At 41.8% G+C, this 23267-nt stretch overlaps 2 protein-coding genes across 6 annotated transcripts in view; one reads left to right on the forward strand and one right to left on the reverse strand.

Moving 5' to 3' along the window:
• furinb (furin (paired basic amino acid cleaving enzyme) b) overlaps nt 1-2064 on the reverse strand; it is a 79429-nt gene extending 77365 nt beyond the window's left edge. For 2 of the 4 annotated variants that reach the window (XM_067500361.1, XM_067500362.1), the window contains exon 1: nt 1602-2064. The gene's annotated coding sequence lies outside the window, so the exon portion shown is untranslated. Of the gene's footprint in view, nt 1-1403; nt 1546-1601 lie in introns of those variants that run through there. The other 2 variants (XM_067500365.1, XM_067500364.1) reach the window with 2 other exon arrangements.
• Nucleotides 2065-2532: 468 nt separating this feature from the next.
• accs (1-aminocyclopropane-1-carboxylate synthase homolog (Arabidopsis)(non-functional)) lies at nt 2533-13880 on the forward strand. Of its 2 annotated transcripts, XM_067500359.1 has the most exons (20): nt 2533-2848; nt 3012-3673; nt 3806-4569; nt 4665-4724; nt 4858-4928; nt 5063-5132; nt 5897-5963; nt 6564-6661; nt 6862-6939; nt 7117-7217; nt 7712-7801; nt 7908-7953; nt 8038-8179; nt 8392-8534; nt 8700-8853; nt 9064-9478; nt 9566-10644; nt 10803-10996; nt 12511-12702; nt 12930-13880. In XM_067500359.1, exons 2-17 carry the CDS (start codon nt 3034-3036, stop codon nt 9588-9590), a joined length of 2964 nt encoding a protein of 987 aa, XP_067356460.1. In that variant the 5' UTR covers nt 2533-2848; nt 3012-3033; the 3' UTR covers nt 9591-10644; nt 10803-10996; nt 12511-12702; nt 12930-13880. The 2 variants fall into 2 exon arrangements, with proteins under 2 accessions (XP_067356460.1, XP_067356461.1); XM_067500360.1 differs by having other exon boundaries at nt 2537-2848; nt 9064-10644.
• Nucleotides 13881-23267: the final 9387 nt, after the last annotated feature.

A 23267-nucleotide genomic window follows, 5' to 3' on the forward strand; every position in this document is an offset into this window, starting at 1 on the left:
TGAGAGAGAAAATTGCTCCAAGTAGAGTGTGATTGGAAAAGCAGAGGCATTGCACAGGCATGTTGTGTTCAGTCAGGACAGCAGATCACAGCTGGAAGTGAGCTGTACGGTAATCATTGAGGAAATTCTGAGAAGGGAGTGAGAGAGCCATGACTGGGCTTCCACTAAAAACCTGATCCATCTTACCTCCCAATATCTATTTGGTAAAGAGATAAAATTTTTGCCTGATAAAATTTTGGCTTTGTGTCAGAGAAACAATCCCGTCTATAAGTAATGTCCAACCCCATTTTTACCAAAAATCTGAATCCTAGTTTTTTTCTCTGTCAACCTTCCTCTTCTTCTTCTTTTCCTCTCGGCTGTTTCCTTTCAGGGGTCGCCACAGCGAATCATGTGCCTCCATCTAACTCTGTCCTCTGCATCCTCTTCTCTCACACCAACTAACTTCATGTCCTCTCTCACTACATCCATAAATCTCCTCTTTGGTCTTCCTCTAGACCTCCTGCCTTCCTCTCATCCACAAAAATTTGACTCAGTTTATAGCAAGTTATACATTTGATAAGTTTGTCTTACTACTTCTCCTCCCTTACTGCATTCATATTGTATGCTTCTTATGAGATGTTTGTTCCTAAGATCTTGCAACTGAAGAATTGCCAGTACTGCTGGTGGTGTGCAGGGCAGTGTGTGTTTCCGTGTAATCCAGTCACTCCAACTTCCTCTGGCAACATAAACATAACACAGAACCAACCCTTTTATATATTTGATCTCCTTACTGGCCTGGGGATGGTTTAGGCCTAACAAAGAGATGTGGTGATTTAGTTTAATACAACTGAGTAGGAAGCTTGGATTTCCCTCAATTGCTGGTGACCTTGACTTCATCTCTTGTTGAGATCCCAATGGGCGTTTCACAAGAGGTATCAAACAACAATTGCAATCAGAAGAAGAGACTGGATGAGTTTGGTCACTTAAAATTTGTTTTTTCTCTCTGATTTTCCTAAAATAAGTATACATATTAACAGTGTGAGGACGAATACTCTGTAGCAAAACAATTCTGCCCTTCCTGAGGAACAGAACTTAACAATATTTATTACAGCAATTCCCACTTTACACCAACAAGCAGAGGTACTTGATTCTGGGTCGAGCCTTACTGTCAATAAACAAAAGATTAAGAAGCAAGCAATACATCTGAATTAACAGTCATTGAGAGACATGCTGCAGAAAACAACACTATAAATGTAGCAGTTAACAACAAACAAACCGTTATCTTTACATCACCAGCAATAAACTCGACAGGAAGCGCTGCATGTGAACAGCTGGGTTTATTTCGAGCCAGGTCATGTTGCCCGAACAAAACAAAGTCCACGCACGGAGCGACAGCCCGTAAAACAGACCGGGGGAGGACTCACCTGAACGAGGAGACTGGTGAGGGCGGTCGCGGCTCTGCCAGTGACTTTGTGCTAAAACAGCGTTCATGCATTTTTACCAAAACGCCCCGTACTCCCATTGTTCCCACCCACTCTCCCTCAGCTCCCCTCCCTGATTTGAACCCATGTAACTCCTTGCTTGAACAAAAACTGAAGCAGTCAACCAGCTGCCGGTCGTACCTTTGCTACTCAGACGCCAACGAAGACCGGAACGTCATGCCTCCTCATCCTCATCTTCTACTCTCCGGGCGGAGACACCCCCTTTCTCCTGCGAATTGTATTCAACTTTACATCGAACCTGGCGCTGCACGTCCGGTACTTGGTCCAGAAGATGAACAATAATAAAATTACCCGCCGCACACACCCATCTTCATCGAAAAGTGGTGAATTTAACTATCCCGTCTTGCTTGTCATCAGCCACCAACTTGGCAACCACCACCATGGTTATGGTCTGCCACTTAACTTCAACCTTCGCACCTAACGTTAGTCATTATTTTAACTGCTTCATCTAAAGGCTATTTCACAGGGCTTGTTTGCAGAGTAGAGTCTGTTGGCACCATTTCACACTAACAAAGTAAGAAAGAGGGGAAAATACTGGACTTCAAGCCAGCACAACATAACGGTAGACTACGGGCTGGAGACGACAACAAACTGCCACAAACCCTTTTCTCCAGGAAATACGTCACAGTAGAGCTGACCGGCCCATCGCGTGTGTTTGATTCATATCACCCGTCGTTTAAAGGGGCGGGCTACTATATATAAATAGCTCAAATCACTCACCCAAAGTCATGTTTATCAGGTGTATAGTCGTCTTTTTTAAGATTAGCAGGTTAAATCGACAAAAACATTAATTAGTGTGATTATATAAATTATAGAGCCAGTCTCCCTCTCTCGCTACGCCTGGTAACAAAACAGACATCCTTGCCAACTAGCAAGCTGGGCTGTACCGCTATGTGTCACCGCCATCTTGTGGATACGCGTTGAACTTACACACCCGGGTTATACAGAGAACCACACGGTAGAGGGGGCCATAACACAAAGCTCCCAGTACCACTCTGACTCGCATGGTTGTCTCTACCCCGTTCCAGCCTGGTATAAGTGAAATCCAGCCCGCTTTTAGCAGCTCCCACGTTAACACGGACCAAAGTTATCCCGGAATAAGGAGAGCACGCATGTGCCGTCAACCCGGATGTAGAAATGTATGTACGTTACGCGTCTTTTTCCTCCTTTCACCAAGTTAGTGCACATTGGCTGTCAATAATGAAATCTATATTTCATAACCGGCTGGACTAAGCTTTGATAATCCAAATCAGTCCATGCCAGGCCGTGAAATGAATGGACCCACCTGGATGTCACATCTGAGTGCCAGCTCCACCACAGCCCTTTTACGAAGAGCTGCACTTTTGATATACGTCGAGAAAATACAAGTGGGTAAAATAACGCGTATGTTTGTTTTGCCATAAATTGTAACGTTACACATTAATAGTCCATGTTAATGTTAGTGCCCCAGTGCTTCTTGGTGTTCCTGAAGTTGGGATGCTAGAGGTAACGTCAGGCTACTCATTTGTCACATTATTTCCCGCGTTGCAGAATACATCTTGTAATTCAGAGGATGGACTTTCGTGGCAGGAGGCATGAGCGAGGCAGCAACTGGACCGACCCAGAGATAGTGGAGCTGCTCCAGCTGTGGTCAGATGAATCGGTCCAGATTGAGTTGGAGAGTTCATTACGCAACCAGAGAGTATTTGACCGAATAGCCCACATCTTACGTGAAAAGGGCATCTACCGTACCGGGGACCAGTGCAGGGAGAAGATCAAAAAGATGAAGTTGGAGTACCGCCGCATCAAGGACAACCACAAAATGAGGTCTTGGAAATTTTATGATGTTATGGATAGAGTACTGGCGAATCGTCCGGCTATTACCTACTCTTCCCTGGGTGGAGCTGTCATAGCTCAACAGGTGTTTCAGAGTCCGGGTGCGCCTGATGCTTACCTGCAAGGACTTCCAGCGGGCTCCTTCGGTCCTGCTTCTTCAGGTGGCTTTCTGTTTGGTCAGCCTCCAAAAACTGGAGATCCACTCGATATAAAATGTGAAGATGTTGAGGACAGCATGTTAAACTCAGATGTTGCCCCTCCTGAGATGTATTACGGATCTGGAGAGGACCAGGAAACCGATGGGCAATCACTACTGGGGCCAGAGGACACACTTGGTCGAGGAGAGAGCTCAACAAATGCAAGAACCTCACCTTCAGGTTGTCAATCAAAATTGTGCCATTATTGTTGTAATTACTGTTACTATCAGTATCATACTATGTCATCATATCATAATGTTACAAAGGGACAGGCATTTGAAATGTACTTTTTCTTTTTTTTTACATCTTTAGGTTTCAGTGACCTTAACATTGTTGGCTCTACCACAGCAGCCACTCAGGCTGTTTGTGGTCCTGTGCCACATGACACATCTGAGTTGCCCAGCAAGGAGGGTTCTCATCCCCCAACCTCTGTGAGACAGAGAAAACGTCGCAGAGGTGGCAAAACCTCATGGTGCCACAGGGGTGCTAGATGTGAAAGTCAAGGGAGCTTTGATAAAGCCCTGGCCAAATTCCTGACCTGGCAGCAGTCGGCAGAGGAGCGCCTCCTCTCCCTGGAGGAGGCGCAGCTGGAGAGAGAGCTGCAGGCAGAGGAGCGCAGGGAGCAGCGGGAGGAGAGGAGGGCAGAGCAGGAGCGACAGCATGAGCTTCGCCTGTTCAGCATGCTCACTGGAGCATTGGTTGCTGTCAGACAGGGTACTCCGACTGCTATGACAACACCAGCTGACCCCTCCATCTCACCCCAAGCTCATCTGTGTCCTTCACTGATGACCACAGCTGCTCCATCTGTCTCATCATCTTTATCGCAGCCACTTTCAGAAGCTTCTCAAGCACAGGCTATTAAAACTCAGGAGACAAGAAATTCAACACTGCCTAGATCTGTCACAGCCATCAAAATGTCCCAGAGTATTTTGGCAACACTGAGAGGTGCAGAATTTCCTAGCAATAGTGTGTACCTGTCTAACCGTGGTAACAGCATCCGTCAGCATCAAGGCATTCTCCAGGAGGGCTATGCCCAATACAGAATGGACAAACACCATGACACAGAAAACCCTGATGTGAGTCTGTATCACAGAGCGAACACGGCTTACAGCAGTCGAAAAGCTCTAAATTGTTAAAAATAATTTAGACCCTCTTTTTTTCTAACTTTTAGGGTGTCATCAACATGGGAACCAGCGAGAACAAATTGTGCTATGACCTTCTTCACAGACGGGTAAGAGATATAGTACATGCACATTCTCTAATGTCCTAATGCTGTAGAGTGTGATGCTCTAAATTGTGTCTCTGTGATTGTACATAAACCTAAATTCACAAATGAGGGTAATTTTCTGCTTTTTCTTCTACAGATGACCAAACCTGACATGCTTCGTATTGACCCACCACTGTTGCAATATTCAGACTGGAGAGGACACACATTGTACGAGATTAAAGTGGACTTGTATTTATGTAGTATGCACATTTGTCATGTTGCTCACAGTAAAGTAACCGTTTAGCAAGCTCTTTCAAAGTAAATACTAACCCCGTACAATCTTTCAACCTGTTCTCTTTCAGCCTTAGAGAAGAGGTTGCAAAGTTCCTGACTCACCACTGCCATTCTCCAAATCCACTCAAAGCTGACAATGTGAGTGAAGGATATTGCCTTTTAATGGAATGTAACATAAGCAATGTCGAGAGTATGAGTAAGACAGCCGCTACATATTTAAATCTAGTATAAGCTAAAAGGATTTGCAAAGAACATTTACCGTAAATAGTAAACATAGAAAATATGATTACTCATACAGTTTGTACAGTTATACAATTCTGACATTCCTGCATTAACAAGTGTCTGCACACAGAAATATTCTTCTTCGTCTTTAACAAAGGTTTGACAAAATAGAATGCATTTTGAGATGATGAGATGAGTTTGAACTAGTAACATTATATCTACTGTTATTTGCGGTATCTTTAAATTATTTCATTGAATTAATCATATGTTATTATTATAGGTTTAAAAGTAACAATTCTTTACAATCACCAGTATTTACACGTTTGACCCTAAATCACATCTTCCTTCTTATATAATTATAATTTATACCTATAATATAACTTTAGAGAAGGCTCTCATAATTGATACGGATGTTCAGCAAACATGTAATTACTGACAAATCATCTCTTTTTGTTTTTCAGTTTTATTTTGCAAGATTATAGCCATTCATTCTAAAGGCAATGTATTCAGTTTATTTTATGAACTCACTATTGACTACAAAGATGCTAGACTTTACAATCCAACTAATAGAGAAGTGTTAGTGTGAATAACTTCATTTGCATTTCTAGTAGGTTTGTCAGGCCTTATTGTGTGCCTTAATTAGGTGTTTCATAACACAGTGGATGTATGTGTTTGTTCAGGTTGTGGTGATGAATGGCTGTGGTTCCCTCTTCTCGTGTGTTGCTGCAGTAATTTGTGACCCTAAAGGTGAATTTCACAAAGGCATTCACCTGCATATACAGAACATCCAGATCCACACTGAATGAATACACTGTTCTGTCTGGCTGTTAAGAATAAATATGATAATCGTATAAGCTATAAAAGAAAGTGGGTTGTAGCATAATCAATAAAACAGATGTACTAAATTAGGACAGCAGCATAAATTACTTATTCTTCATTGCCACTGCAAGGCAGGCCTCATTTTCAGCAGTGTAGAATATAAGTTTTTTGCCTTAATACAGTTTATAAATCAGAACCCTGAAAAGCAACACACATTTATTTGTGGAACCTGGATCATCTTGATGGTAACCCATTAATTTTGTGCCATTAGGCTTGGAAAACTCTGATTAGCAAATTGGTGAATTTGCCTACAAATGAGCATTGAAATGACATATACTTTACTTATGTCCCATTTATGCATCTATTGAATATACTAGGAAACACCAACCAGCCACAACAATAAAACCAACAATGGTTGTTTTTTGTGAATATATTTATGTACCATATGTCATTCATAAGTTCTAATTTTCAGAAAGATAATATTTGTTTTTTTGAGGCCACGTGGTTATCATGTTTTTCATGTTGTAGATGCCATTCTTATTCCTACTCCATTCTACGGTGTTATCACTGAGGATCTACATCTGTATAGTGATGTAAAACTCTTCCATGTTCCTCTTGATTGTGAGGTAGGAAAGCAGAATGTGATTTACTTGCCCCAATTATGTATTTGAAATGTTTGCACAGTATGTTCCTTACTGATTGTATGCAAATGACATAATGCTGTATTGAAGTGCATCATGTTATCTCACACAGAATAGTGTATTGTGAGCTTTACACATTGGATGTTGATGTGTTTTCCATTTCATCTTGCTATCGCTATTTGTAGGCCAATGGAAATGATGGTCGACCATTCCACCTCACTGTCAGTAAACTAGAAGAAGGCCTGAGTATGGCTAAGCAGGAGGTAATTCGGGAACGCATGTTTTCTTAAGGGCTTGCCCTTAGTGACTATTTAAAGAATGATCAAACTGCTCCAAAATGCCTGAGCAAAGTTCTTACTTTTCATAAAGAATGCTTTATCTTTAAAGACTGTGTGATACAGCATATCAGTTTATACTTAGAAGCCAGCTATCTCTTCTAGGGGCTGATCATCCGAGGTGTTATTCTGATGAACCCCCACAACCCACTGGCTGAGATTTACACCTTTGAGGAGATGATTGCCTTCTTGGAGTTTGCTAAAAGGTACGTTTGCTCCATTATTATCTCATGCTGAGGCCTAACCCAGTAATCCTCTTAGTCTACAGTTTTGTGGGTCCTTTAAGCAAATTGCCAAGCTACTGCATACAGCTCCTAGTGTGAACTCTTTTTATTTTACGGCTAAGAGCTGCGCATTGTGTGTGGAATACCAATTGCTCTTGATAGAGTTTTATCACCTCTCTTAACCATCTGCATATTGTCAAGTGAACCCATGCACAATGGAGATTCCTGCATCATCTATTGTTTTCTAAATGATCTTGCCAGAGTTATTTTCTCCATGGAATACTTGCAGGCGCTGAGCTGTTGTAACCATAAACCACGCTGCTTTTATACTGACATAGGATGTTAAAGGAACCAGTTTATATGTATGTTGGATGTTTTGTCATAAACAAGTAACAATCATTAGCAATAATAAAGTCAGGTTTATCAATGCTGCACTGCATTATTATTACCTTTCTGTTACCCATTTCCTTCTTTAGAAATGAGCTCCATGCCATTGTTGATGAAGTGTACATGCTGACAGTCTTTGATGAATCAATCACCTTTCACAGTGTCCTCAGTCTAGACAGGTACTGCATAAACCAAACCTCTGCACAAACACTCTATTAGACCCTTAATCTTCACAACTCTGTCTGAAGACAGCCTCTTAACGACGATGATGTGCCCTTATTTCAGCTTGCCCGACCCACAGAGGACGCACGTAATGTGGGGGATGAGCAAGGTGCGTACTGTGCTGCTCTCTATTAGCGTGAAGGCTTTTTATATTCACATCTCCTTCTTATTTCTATTGTGCTGTTACTTTTAGGACTTTGCAATGGCAGGAATCAGAATAGGCACTTTGTACACTGAGAACACAGACCTTGTGGAAGCCTTGGCCCAGCTGGGCTCATTCCATGGTATTTCTGGAACCACCCAGCACCAGGTTGCACAGCTGCTTCAGGACAGAGGTATAGATCAAAATCATAAATGCATAGATCATAAATGCAGTTATTTTTTTCAAATGCAACTCTTTAGCAATTCAAGCATTCTTCATAGTGCTTTACCCGGTTCTGAGAGCTATCATCCCCTTTTTTGGAGTTTTGTCTGCTATGACAAGAGCACAGTGTGGTGCTCTGTTTGCACATCCCTATTTATCCCACTTCACATTGTCATGTTGTAGAGTGGATCAATGAGGAATTTTTGCCTGAGAACAGAAGCAGACTTAAAGCTGCTCACAGCTACCTGACAGGAGAGCTACAGAGAATGGGCATCCCCTACCTGGACAGGCCTGCGACTCTGTATGTCTGGGCTGACCTCAGGAAGGTAACAAAACACTGTCGGGTTAGGATGGCAAGACTAAACTTATGCGTAGCTAATCGAAATGCAGATAACACATTCATTTAGTTCTGCTGACGGTCCACTTGGTAAGTTCTTGAAAACATTGTTTTTCTGTAGGCTTGCTTAATTTTGTCTGTCTGACTTTTGTAGTACCTCAGGGAGTTATCATTTGAAGAGGAGTTGTACTTGTGGCGGAGTTTCCTCAGACATAAGGTAGTGCTAAGCTGTGGTCAGGCCTTCTCTTGCTCCATGCCCGGCTGGTTCCGCGTTGTCTTCGCAGACCAACAGCACCACCTTCATCTTGGTCAGCATCATCATAATATACACTACCCACTGTTTCCTTAATGTTTTAAATTTTTTTGTGCTCGCTCAATTGCTCATCTACCCTCTGTCTTGAATTAAGTGTTTAAAAAGTTTAGTTCGCTTGTACTGATCCAGCCTGCTTTTGCTTAAATTAGTTATTGATTGGATAATAGTTACTGACTTGATGTGTTAATGTGTTGGGTTATTTCAGGCCTGAAGCGAATCAGAGAGGCTTTAAAAGAAATTGAAGAAAAAAGCATCAGCCGTGATTCAAACACCATCAAAGAAGCTACTGAGGACAGCAGAACGCCAGTGAAAGAGCACAGTGAGGATTCAGACAATACTCCAACTGTCAATTCAACATCATCACCCAAGAGCAAGTCACCAGACCAGCTAAAGGAGAAGGCTAGGCCTGTTCCTCACACAGGCTTGCTGGCCACTGAGGAGTTTGTGTTGTTGGACTGCCAGGCATCAAAACCCACAGAAAGTCTGGACTCTCTGATTGGTACTCTCAGGCATCAGCTCCGCTCCTCCGATTGGTTGGAGAAAAACACTCCAGAACTATCTGCCGGGGAGGACCCAGAGATTCTCGATGTATTTAAGGTACTGCTGCAAAGAGCAAGAAAGTAAGTTATGAATGAACAGGGGTGAACGTAAGTGCCACATTTTGAGAGACCTTCCGTAAGCATCCCTCTTTCTTCCTGTCATCATAGTGAAAAACTTGGCACAAACACCTGACACAGAGTCTGATATCTGACTGAGCAGTCAGGAAGAAACATTGGCCAAGAGGGCAAGCAAGGTTGAGGTTGAAGGACAGGAGAGTAAAATTGGATCTACATCGGGAGGCCTTATTTCTAAGCTGGCAAAGGCAATAACCTTGATTTTTTGTAATCCAGAGGTAAAGATTTATGTATTTATATTTACCCAAACTAAGAATGCCAAATGCAATTCACCCACAATCAATCACATTCTATTCTCAGCCATTTAATCTGAGTTGTACATCGTTGCTATTTTGGTCATATGCACTTTATGTTATCAAATTGTATTGTACTTTCTGTAAGTTAATGGTCTGTAAATAAAAGATTATTATAAATTAATATTATATGTTTATCTGACAGTTGTCTTTCATTTTACCAGTGATAAGTATCTGAATTTTATACTTTTGTAGGTTGCTCTAAAGATGGTCTGAAAGCATGTCATTTTGTATGTTGTCTGTGGGCGCCTTGCCATTCCAACAAAGGAAAGCAAAGGGGGTGGTAGTTATGTGATGAGGAGGAATAGCTGTGGTTAAATATGCTATCGGCCAAAACACGTTGCGTCCCACTGTGTGAAATCGAGAGTGGGATTTCCTTAAATGTCTCGTCATGCATAATGACCCGCTGACACCCCTCACACAGTTTCTACATTTGACATAAGTCGAACTATTACAGGAATTTTAAACTTTTTAACTTCCTTTATAACTTTTTCTTGATTCCTTGTTTTGTTCAAACTTCTGCTTCCTGAAATTGCAAATGTTTCTTTTTTTTTTTTCTTGGTGTTTTCATTTTATTTACAGTCGGGGTGTCACCATGTAGAATTCACGGGGAAATTTAGCTGCCTCTGGGGGAAGTTTCCATTACAGCAGAGGCGGGGTAACAATCTGCAAGTGAGGGCTTGTGGTCGTGAGCGACTGAATGAGTGATCAGAGCGTTGAGAGTGTTTGTACAGTAGTAAACGCTGGTGGTTCCTGTGCTCTAAACATTGTTCTGCCTGTATACAGACTGACTTCACAGCTTCCTCATTGAACACAAAGGTAAGAGTGCTTTTATTATTTTTTCTGATTTAAATGGACCATTTAACAAGGTTGGTTTTTAGATAGTCACCTGCTGTTACTAAACTTTACTACACTAATTACTTATGGTTTCTCCCTGTTTCCTCTATTACCCTCACTTCTCTGTTTCATTGCTGTAGAAAAATGAAGTTTCCAGAGCTGGATGAGCCTGTTAGTCGCTTCAGGTTTGCTGAGTCCTGTTTGGGGTTCGCAGGCTGCCTGTGTGTGTGCTATGCAGTCTGGACACCGTTCTGGCTGAAGGAAAAAGGGCTCTGGTCAGGGTGGAACAACACTAGAAGTGATCACACAGATCGTGATGGCACTGGCATCAGTGGTGAGTAACACTTCACCTCACCTTATTCGAGTCCTTGTCTGCAGTCAACAAATCAAATTTGATATCAGTTTAAAGCTGCCACTTTTGCTTGGGTGGAAGAATTGACAGACAGAAACGTGGTGAATACAATGTGTCAGGAAGGGCAGCATACAGTATTTAGTGTGAGGATATAAACATGTCTGAGCTGAGCTGTGTGTTGATAAGGCACTAGTACTGCTAGAGATCAGCCTTAGGGGGACACTCTACTGGGGATAAATATGAGGAAGAACATTGGGAAGGAACACTTGGTTACGGTGGTGGGCGAGTTAAAGCTTGCTACTGTGTCAGAGAAGAGCCCTTTATCCTATCTGCTGGGGCTCTTTCACCTACTGTAGCCAAAGGCCAATGTGCTGAAATCTCAGTCATCTGAAACCTGTTTTTGTCAAATAACTAAATTCTATCTTTTATTTAAAAGATCAACGGCTTTCGGCTTGTCTGTGGTTACCACAGCGGAACGTGCTTCGCACATTCATTTCTCTGAGTTTTTACGCTTCATGCCCTTCCTGCCGCAGCCCTCCGATTTTATCCCACACCTGGTGGGACCCAATCTTCTACCACCGGTCCCCTAGGCCCCCTTAAATTCAATTTATTAATCACGGAACAAAAAACTAAACGAAATTTGTCCTACACAAATATTTGTTTTATTATGCAAGCACGTTTTAAACATTACTATATAATGTAGTGTAAATCAACATCAACATGTAGATTCACAGGTAAGCAGAGAGCTAAACATGCTTCCAATAAAGGCTGAAGACAACTGTTTTCAGTTTTTACTAGAAGCTATTTGTCAAAATGAAAACACTTTTTGGCACAAATCCTATGAAAGTTATTTGAAGTTATTTAGAAATTTTAGAAATGTTTAAAGAGAGTTGAGGTGATCAAAACTTAACAAAGTAATAAGTAACTAAACGACTAAAAATATCAAAGTATGGCACCTGACAAGTCCTCATCTTAATTTTCACACGTTTAATCTGATACACAAAAACATTAAGTACAAACAGGTAACAGGTAAAATCAAAAAAGGTAAAACAATACAGGTAGCAGTCCAGAAGTAATTAAGTCACTTGTAGTATGTATGATCCTCAAACCACAAAGAGTTCTACAAATAATGCCTCAATAAGGGCATTAGGAGAGCAGACAAATACTTTAGTATTAATTAGTAATAATAAGCTGATAAAGTTATGTGTCAATTGTAATTTGGTATGTGCCTGGATGGTGCTGATAAAAGTTCCCTGTTGGGGGTTGTTTTTATTTATTATTATACAAAATGGAAAGTACATGAACTTTTGATTTGACTCTGATTTCAGTTGTGGGCAGGCACATGTGGGGAAATCTATAGAAGTGTGTCGTCACTACAGTGTGTTTCACTTCATCTTGCTGTCTACTTTGACCTTTATGTACTATTGGCAGTATACAGTAAATATCAATCTCGTTTACCTGTTGTGCATATTTGTCTGCTGTTTTGTACCTTCTAGTCCTGGAAGCAGAGAGGGTATTTGGGGTCGTTTCCTTCGTGATGGCTGTGAGCACCGGTGTTCTGTGTCTGGTGTTTGCCCTCTGGTGGACATCTCGGACAGTGCGCTCCTACTCCAACACTCGCTCGCTCCTCATGGCAGGACAAGCCCTCTACCCAACCACCCTGCTGCTACTCACCATGGGCTCTACAGGTACCCCTTTAGCTTTTGTTATTATTTTGTGTATTTCAAATGTGCCACTCATTTACATACCCTACAATGCAGCAGTTGCTAATGAGACTTTTTATCTTCCTTTAAATTTTATTTCATTATCATACAGACTCTTCCCTAAAGATCCAGGCATGAAATAATTAACCTTAATGACTTTTTTGTTCCTTGAAATTATACTAAGATTTGACTCATCTTTCTCATCTCTGCAGGGTTTTTCTTCCTCCTCAGCTGGTCTCTGTTCACATATCATCACCGAGAAGAAATCAGTCAAGACTTCTCTAGCCTTGGCTCCTCCTATTGGCTGGGGGCTTTTGGCTGGGTCCTGCTGCTGGTGGTGGAGATGATAGTCTTTATTGCTGAGCATGCTGTTGTGCCAGACATTTTACCAGACTTAGAAAAGGCTGTTGACTCATGGCCGATTTCCTCCCAACTTAAGGCTGGTAAACGCACTTTTAGTGATGGATATTACCCTGGTATGAACAAAAGCAACACAATTGCAAAGATATCATTACTTGAAGAGAGTGAAAGTGCATGACAGGATAAATGAATGTCCGTGTGTACGTTGTACGTTACACATTAACACACACAGACTCAATGAGAAACAAGCCATTCCTCACTGCTTTATAGATCTGTCCAAACAGACTGAATATTGATTAACTGTGTTTGGAGTTGGCTAGAAGAATTAAAATGATCTGAATCCTGGCCGTGGAACGTGGACAGTTTGCTTTCAGCTCTGACTGAAAAAAACACACACTACAGACTGACAATACTGGCTTGGAAACTGGCTACTAAATGAAAGATGAAAACTGTTTTTTGACAAGGTGATGGGGAGCTTGTTTTTGATGTCCATAAACTTTTGTCCATTTTTGCTTCTGAACCTTTACCTGAAAGTTTTTGTTGGTGCTACAATGTACTTTGACTGTCAAAATAGTGCCAACTACTGATTACTATGTGACACTTGTGATAGTTGAAATCTCATTTTAATTGTTGAAACATGAACAAATAGCTTCAATACATTATGTTGTGTAAAGGGACATAATGATGCAAATAAATGTGTGATGTGTTATATACATATATATCAAATGAATATAATGTGGCACATACATGCTTTAAACACCCTTCTTTTTCTAAATAAAAGTTTTAAATGTTTAAATCCTCAACAGTGTGTATTTCTGAAAGACTGAAGTGTATAATCAGAGAAAGAATGGCGACAGCTCTTATCTTATGGTTAAGCATGATGGTACACAGCTTGGACAGCTGTCCTATAAGAACATGCTAGGAGGCACCATCTTTGCCAGCCGGTCATATATCTGTCTCCTTTGTGAGACACTTGCCTCATTCTTTTCTAGCTCTACAGAGCATTTGGACTACCAGACAAGAGACTGGCCCCAGAATCATTATTTACTTCTTTCTCACACATTCACAGGAGGAGAGGAAACACTCAGATGCTGAAATGCTTATGTTTATCTTCCCAACCTGCCAAAGTAGGAGGAGAATTAAGTGGCACTGGCTCTGTTAATTGGGCGTTAATCAGGTGTTGCTCTAATTAAAAGGCAGTTCCGCCCTGTTGGGCTCTGGTAATGAGTTTGTTATTAAACCCACTGAGGTTTTTTGTCTCTTTTTCATTTTTTTCAATTTACCAACAGGGTAGTGCTTAATTGCTTTGTAAATGAGGGGAATGTCCTTGAAGGTCATCGTGCATCATCATGCAATCCATGAGCAGGGTTGTTAAAACTTCAAATCCATTGAGTTCACTGCATTTTGACCTCTAATGTCCAGCTGTGCCTCTCAACACTGACCGTTAGTCCAGTTCCCATTTCTAAAAAAGCCCTTTCAAACCTCATTTACTAAATTAAGAGACCGGGTAACCTACTTTCTTTTGAACATAAAAGGACTTTTACAATTGATTTTCTTCTTATCCAAAGATTTTTTTTATTTCCCCTGGCACGTGCTGACTGGGTCCTTGAAAGCCCACACTCTCTTATGGCTGCCTATGTCTCATAAACACACCATCCACTTTTCACCTTCCACCACCACAAACTCTGCACTTTCACCTTGCTGAGAGAAACAGACCAAAGGTTGAGAATCCCTCCTGTGAAAGACAGGCCAAATCAGTGTGGAGACAGAAAGAAAGAGATAGCAAGACGCTTAGGCACAAAGGCAGAAATGACAGATGAATGGTGGAAGATGTTACACAGAGATAGATAGGTGACCTGATAGGCACAGAGAGATTGTGGGTGCTGATTGTTGAAGGGCATTTGCTACAGAGGCATCAATCACAAGATGGCACCAAGACCGAGCAGGCCTCCGGCCTTTCCTGCCTGCTGCCAGCAGCGTGTGTAGAACACAACCTGGGCTAAACAGCTCTTCATATCAATTAGAGACCAATTATACAGCCATGTACTGCTAATTATGCTAAACTGCCACTGTGCCATCCCTCAGTATAGGATGTGTTTTTTTGCACTCCTGTGTTCATTGAAATAAATCAATAAACTTGCCGACTGCCAAGGCAAAGAACTTAATGAACTTAATTTTTAGGGCTGTATGTATATATTATGGAGGGCATGAAAAAGAGAAAAAGAAGCGTAAAAATTGTTATTCTGTCTTCAACCTCTTGGTGGTGCTGGTGTAACAGCTGTTGCCTCATTGCTTTGCCTCTTGCAATGAAATCTGGTGAAATGCGGGAGGCACTGCTTTCATTTAAGTAATGAAATCACTAAAAATCGGTGCATGTATGTGCGTGTGTTTGTGTTTCATTTTATTTGTGAGGCAGACAAAGGGTGATTAATATTGTCTAGCATATTCCAGAGGATTCTGAGCCAGAATGTGCTGGACTACTTAACAAGTCAAGTTTTATTTGGCTCGATCTGGGAGCATGATGAATTATGAAATAAAGCGAGAACTCCACACTTTTTGCAGTTTTATTTCTCTGTGGTTTACATAATTCACTCAGAACATTTGTAACTTTCCTGACAGGTTAATGCTGTTGGCTTCAAAGTGAAGACACAGAGGAAATACTCACAAAGACAAGACAGCAGGGGAGAAACAGACATAAAGATGAGAGGAGGAGAGAACAAAGGGGGGAGAGAGGATTTGAGTTGTCACAAAACAGTATCACACTGTCCCTGAATCCTGTACACCATTGTGTAGTGTCAGATTTTGATGAACTTCTCTTCATACCTCACCACCAGCTCTCTGTAGCCCAGAGTGCTCTGATGTGGTCCAAATCAGAGCTTGACCACTGCCGTATTGTGCCCTCAACTGCATTGTCATCAGTATAAGTGGACACTCTTTGAAAATGGAAAAGTCAGGAACTGTGACGTCTGCAGTCATACAATCTCAGAAAAAGCAGACAGAGGGAGGGATAAAGACAGAGGGTGGATGAGCATGTGGGGAGAGGACGCCTTGTGTCCTTCATTCGTTTTTCTTGCAGGGAACCAGTTCATCCTGCCTGCAGAATCTGCAATGAGCTCTTTGTGACTGACATTCCCCCCAGATCACCCCGCTGATTACATTTGTTCAATGCGAAGGAGACATACAGAACAGAGAGACATGGCTCAACTATCCTGCACTTACTTTCGTCCATTCGATTTGAGAGTGCAGCTGTTTTTGCATAGCAGAACACAGTCTTTGGTAGTGCCATTGTTTTTATGTTTTTTGTTGTTGTTGTTTAGGCCTGTGAATCTGTGTGTGTGTTCATATCTGCCTGCTAGTGCCCTTGTTCGTAAGTGGTGTCGTCTCAGACGTCTCAGTCCAGACAATGAAGCTGTAGTCCCATTCTTCTCACTCTATTCATCCCTGACCGACTGTAGCCGCTCCCTTCTCTTATCTCTGTGTGACCAAGGAAATTAAATTACAAATATAATCACTTGGCGCCAGTTTCTTTAACAGTGTGCCTCTGTTTTGCATATAGAGTGTGCTTGCTTTGGAGACACGTTATGTGAAGTTACTTATTGGCCTATTTACGATAATGGGATCTGCTCTACTAGTGGAGTCACACACACCTTTTCACAATGACAGTGAATGGCACAAGCCAGTGAAGCGAAAGGAAGCAGAGGGAAAGGAAAGTACAAAAGGCAGACATAGAGACATGTTGCAGCCATCTTGGGAAATGCATGGGTGAATGATCCTAAAAGGAAATGGGAATATCTGTGAAAATGAGTAGACAAATTGACACGCTCACACTCACCCAGGCTGTGTCCAAAACCACGCAGGTCATTGTAGGATGATATGTTTACTTTTATTGGAATTTTGAAGTGCAAAGTGTAAAAATAGCATATTCGCATGGAGTATTATTTTTTGCCAACCTACTAACATGCCTGTAGCAATGCTGTTCTTTCAATTGCTTGGTCAGTCCACAGGTTTGGTCCAGGTAAAAGTACAATAAAGAAAAACTATTTAGATTACTTTGCTTTGAGCAGACATTCTTGGCCCAGAGAATCCTTATGATTGACCTGATCCCTTAACATTTCAGCTAGCACCATCAGGTCAACGTTTTCCCTCTTGGAAAAAATTACCACATGGACTTGACCAGTACAGATTTTTAAATAAATATTAAATCCAGTATCCAGTAACGCATGTCCTGAAGGAATTGCAGAGTGCTGGAACTGATCCCAGCTCTCAATCATACAGATAGACATACACAGACAACTCTTCCCACCGATGGGCAATTTAGAGTTACGATTCAGCCTAACATGTTGTATACACGGGAAAACAGGAAAACAAAGGAGAACATGCAAACTCTACACAGAAGGGCCCTTAACAATTGGCCAAGATTTAAACAACAACTAATGCCTCTGCCACCGTGCCTTAATGAACTAGAATCTTTGTTGATCCATTGACCTTTCACTGAGCGACATCACCAGCTCAAAGAGTCAATCCGCCAATACTTTGTTGCATAACCAAACAAATAAAACAAAACCAATGACAGTTTTATCGGCCCCACCTGTGACTTGTGCCACTTGGCAAGTTTTAGAATGCTAACATCCTGAACTACAATAGTGAGCATGGTACCATTTGCCTGGCAAAGCTTTTAGCCTTGTTAAAAAATATACCACAATGAAATATTTTGCTCTCAGAGATGCAATCAATATTATAATGCAACGTGACATCTGTCCAAAATCAGTTTACTAACCGTCATAAAATATGCCCTTCATGTTAATTCTATGTGAAATGGTGAATGAGGGAATGAGGGAGTGATTTCAGGCTCAGCACCATTCACCCACTCACTGATGTGAACTGCTGTTGTGCAGATGACTTCCTCTTCAGCTCAAATCTATTCCACACACGTTAGACCATCTGACTGAATAAACAGTCCCCATCTCTCTCCCTCATCCTGTCTGTGTCTCTCTGTCTCTCCTGCAGGTCTTTGACAAAAAGCGATAGGATGAAAACCTGTGTATATTAGAGTGATGTGCCTCCAGTGGGAGCTGAAAGGAAAAGTTGGTAAAGAAAGAGTGAGGGGGCTATGAATAGAAGAAAATATTTTTTTATCATGGTTTTTATGAGAAGGCCATCGCAGGCCTCCACAGCCTCTTTCCCTCAATCCCTGTTTGGTTAGAAATGTATTTGCTTATGAACTTATGTACTTGCTTGAACTGGGAGGCAAGCCAATGCCAAACTGTATCAATACCTTTGGATCTACTGGGCCCCAAGGCACTCGCCCAGCAGGTGGATCATATATTTACTTGTGATCATTACGTATTCAATGCTAGTTACTTTCCAGTCCAACTACAGAGACCACATGCTTGTCAACCCTTTCCTGAAGCATTTCTGTGCTCTGCTGCAGCGAACAAATGCCATATGTCCCAGAGTTAAGCTCAGATATGTCTTCTGTGAAAAGAGATGATACTTTTAAAACTATTGTTCTCCAACAATTATTATCTATGTCTGTTGCTGTGCTCAGAAAGTGCACAGCTATCATCATCGTCAGCAGCAGCAGGTTGCCATGAGAGACCAGAGTGGTAAAATAATGGCTCCCTGCTGGATCATGTGAATCATTGTGATGACTGGTTCATAAATGCTCTACCACCCAGGCTCTGGCTCCAATAGTCATTTCTCTCTCCAACTGGACTGGCTGCCAAACAACAACAACCTCTTTCCCCAGCTCTTCACCTATCCACAGCATCGTTCACAGCCAACCCTTCACCTCCTATAATTACTGTACTCTATAAGTTGGGTTTAAGACCAGTCACTCTAAATCAGCCCTGAATTGGTACATGTTACTGTGCCCATTGTTCTCTTGTCTGAGTTCTGGCAGAGCTTGTGCAGAAAAGGGCACGGCTGTCCTGGCATTTCCTATAATGGACTTTTTAGTTAAAAGACAGGGAAATAATAAGCAGATCTACGTGTGGGAAAAGAGCTCTTTGAGTTTGGTAGGAAGTTAAGACCAGGGGCAGTTGGGGGTTAGAGTTGACAGACAACAGAGTTGCTCTTTTCACACTCCTTGACACATAATGGGACCAATTTTTCTCTCTACATCTCTCCCTAGTGGCCATGATTTGCTCATTACATTGATGGAGGGGGGACTGAGGGAGGGAGAGTGGAATGGAATAGCCAGTCAAGAGACAAATAGTCTGAAATTTAGTGCTGTGAATTCACTATTACTCTCATTTATTTGGAGAACTGTATGGATGGAACCCACCTATTAAGGTGTAAAACAGTTTACCAAGAAACCCTCTCTTCAAGGATGCTGAATGTCTGAAATCTGGGAGAGTTGTTTGCAGCTACTATCCCTCAGCTGACAGACCTTCTGTGTAAACCCACGCTAGACAGTGTGAGAAAAGAGGAGTAATACATGGTTAAACACAAGACAAATCCAGTGAGTGGATGTTTATGTGACTGGCAGGTCTCCTGGCATCTAGGGGACTGCTCCTCAATCAGGGAAATCTACATTTAATTAACACAGAATTAAAGAGCATTGTTATTTTGATTAAAGACCCTGGTTTTGATTCCCCACTCAACTCTAGTTCTCCTGAATCCGGCTTAGGGTTTAATTCATTTGGTTCACTGCGAGTGGATCAACAGCCATCTGGATTGTCAGCTCAGATGCAGGTCTTGCTTTTCAGAGGGCCAAACTGTGAACTCCAGCATACTTTCAAGATGTGGTCACACTGCAGTCTCAGCTCATTATTAACCTCCACACAGTTTATCCTACTATAGTATAGGATTTTTTTTTTTTTTTAAATGGACACACTCACAGTTCCTGTAGTTTAAGTTGTTTTCCATATTGTCTACCCCACCAGAACAGAAGCGAGCAATGGAACTGGTCCAAAACCAAAATAGCATAACTCTGCAGTGCCTCGGGGAAAGTTATAATGCAAGACTTGGATTGAATTAATGCAGTCCCAAGACTGGACTATCCAATAAAATGAATATTTGGATAGCTGGACATGGAAGATATTGTGGTGTCAGGCTGTCAGTAGCTTGTGGGGGATGTTATTTGTAGAAGCTGTGATGTTGTGGTGTGTCTCTGCTCTCTGTTAAAGCTCCATCAGTCAGGATGAGCTGACAACAAATGCAGCTGAGTCATACAGGGTTACGAGAGGCTTCGAGACAGCATCACTCAACTCGGCTGTCCCCTTGCTGTCATTGTGATTATAGGCATGCAAACCTTTGGTAAACAGGGGTGGAGAGGGAGTAATTAATCACCTCATTGGAATAATCACATAATTGATTATTAACAAATCCTGAGGTTAGGGTAAGAGGACAGGTGCGAGGTGACAGAAACAAGAGGGAGACACAGGGAGCAGATGAATGAGAAGGCTTTTGAGTAGTGGGCTAAGGAGTTTGCTCTGGTGGGTAGCCCTGACGAATCTTTGGAAGAAGAATGGCAGAGGTGGAAGGTGGGAGACAACTTAGTGACAACTGGCTGTGAGAGGCTGAAGAAGTTGTTGAATTTTTTATTTATTTATTTATTTATTTTCTTTTTTTTGTCCTTTCGGCTTAACCCGTGAGTTCAGGGTCACCACAGAATGTGCTATGAAAATACAATTAAAACATTTACATACCAATGCTTAATATATTGTATAACACACAGTGGAAATATGAGCGAAATGATGCCCTCTTTACCCTGAATACAATCACAAAGACGCCTGCATTCTTCATGACATTTAGAAATATCATGCTGCAATTTTGGTCAGTCTATTCAAATGTTGACGACGCTGACATTTTCTTCCCTGTGAGGAAGATACTGATGCAGCTGTGAAATTCATTCATTGTCCATTTCTGCCAATGACACTTCCCATAAGCTCCTATGTGCTGTCTTTTTTGGACCTTTGGCTTATGTAGTTCTGTCTGGAAGGCTTGAGTTCTTCCCCCTTTTCCTTGTCACAGCCTGCAATCAGTTGTAAGCCCTTTTGTGTTCTCCACTCTGAGCTAAGCCTGTTATCCCTTTCAGCTCCTCTACACAAGATCAGTACTATATCCCCCTTCTCTGTCTTTCACCTCTTACACCTACAGTCTTGTTCCCTTTCTCTGTCTGTCTCCCTGTCTTCTATTGTTTGGGATACATAGGCCCAAAGTGAAACAATTCTGAAGTTTCTTAAGGATGGATTAGGACAATTTCATATGTATTTGGTTTTAATACTACACATCACCTACACACACAGCCCCCTCCCAACTTCCACCCTCTACCTTTCCCTTCCCCAAAAATACACTCTGCCCTTGCCATATTCTCACTTATCCCTCTCCATGCACACACCTGCTGCAAGCTCACACATACACACACGCACGCAGGAAACCACGCACACACACGGACACACACACACACACACACGCAGGCACGCACGCATGCACACATACATGCACACACACACACACACACACACACACACACACACACACTGCTTCCTGAATTTGTTTGGATTCATCATGTTTGAAAAAAAGCACCACACTCTAGTGCAAGGTGTCAGTTCGGTGGTGCATTGCAAATTCCTGTATGTCCTCCTAAACTGCAGCCTCTAGTCCCACGGGGTCTGCTCCTCACATTCATAACACTCCGTTCCATGCCAGGTGGCTGTCTCCACATGTTCTCTTCCCCATAAATCAGTCTGTCTTTGAGTTGATCAATAACAACTCAATTAGCAGGCGCAGAGAGATGAGGGTCTCAGGGGGTCACTGCTTGTTTGTCAGGCAGACATCTGCAGCTCTGTTTCTGTCTGACACGGTGCTAGGTGTGTCGCTTACCTTCGAAACGTGTGGCTACCTGGCCATCATAAATCTAAATATGAACTATAAATAGGTTTGCAGCATCTTGCTACAATCCATCATTTGCTTGTTCTTGGATTTGTAATGTATCAAGCATTGTGCACTTCAGATCTCCCAGCTGTGTCTGATGGATTTGAGGAGCTAGGAAACAGAACTTTTTGCCTTAACTTTTCTGTTTATTTTCCTTTCAGCATTTCTTGAGAATAAGCTTGTCACAAAATAACAAAACTCGCTAATGAAGCTAAGCGAAGGTTCAATCAGTAAGACACTCATCTATGAACAATCATCTGACTCTTTCTTTCACCCCCTTCTGCCTTTCTCTCTATCTCCCTCTCCACTTCCAAAGTAAAATCAGCTGGCTGATTTCTATTAACAAATCAGTTTATGCTGCAGTCTCTATGAGCCAATCATTCCATGTATCTGTCAAATTTGAACTCTCTGTGCTGTTTGTTATCTGTCATTATAGTGTTAGATCAAAGTAACCGCCCCTCCATAAGCGTCAGTTTTCGTCACAACAGCTTTCCTGAGGTCCTTCACCATGACCATCAGACTCCTGCTCTATGTACACATCAGAATCACATGGGTCCCTCGCTGCTGCTTCAGACAATCAGTCTACATCTACTCCACCCACATCTTCAACCACCTCTTTACCACCACCAGTGTCTATTCTCTTTTCTTCACAAATTGACATCCACCTAAAACATTGCCTCCATGGAGCCTAATCACCAAGCAATCTCATCAATGAAGGCTCCTTGTTCTCCTGTTTTGCACACTATACTAATACTTTACATTGAGGCAGTTTCTGAACTTACATCTCTCCTGATTAAACTACTATTACTACATAAGGTCACACTTATATGCCATACCTGCACCAAAAATAAAAACCTGCCAGTATTCATCCTGTTAAGCTGATGAGAGTGGGAGAAACCCAACTGCTGTTGGGCGCCCACTGACTGTGTATCTAATGACTTGGCTGGCAAATCCAATGCAACAGCAGCAGGCTCCCGGTGAATACACCAAATTAATCCCCTGGATAATTACAGACAAGAATGATCTTGGGCAAATACTCCCCATACCTACTGAGACATTACATGAAATGATGCTGCCTAATTAAGACTCGCTCTGAATGGTGACAGAGAGACAGCACGAAGAAAAATGAATGAAATGTGCTGCCTTAGCATTATTCTACGGAGAAAGGAAGTGCTGATAAAATACTACAGGGGTGAGCAAAACAATAATAATAATATTTCACATTTCTTAGAATAAAGAAGAACAATTAGATAGTTCACATTTACTGCTTCTTGTTTGTTTGACCCAAGTGTCAACTATTCAGGCAGTAG

Source organism: Channa argus, chromosome 4 (genome assembly GCF_033026475.1).
Source record: "Channa argus isolate prfri chromosome 4, Channa argus male v1.0, whole genome shotgun sequence".
NCBI lineage: Eukaryota > Metazoa > Chordata > Actinopteri > Anabantiformes > Channidae > Channa > Channa argus.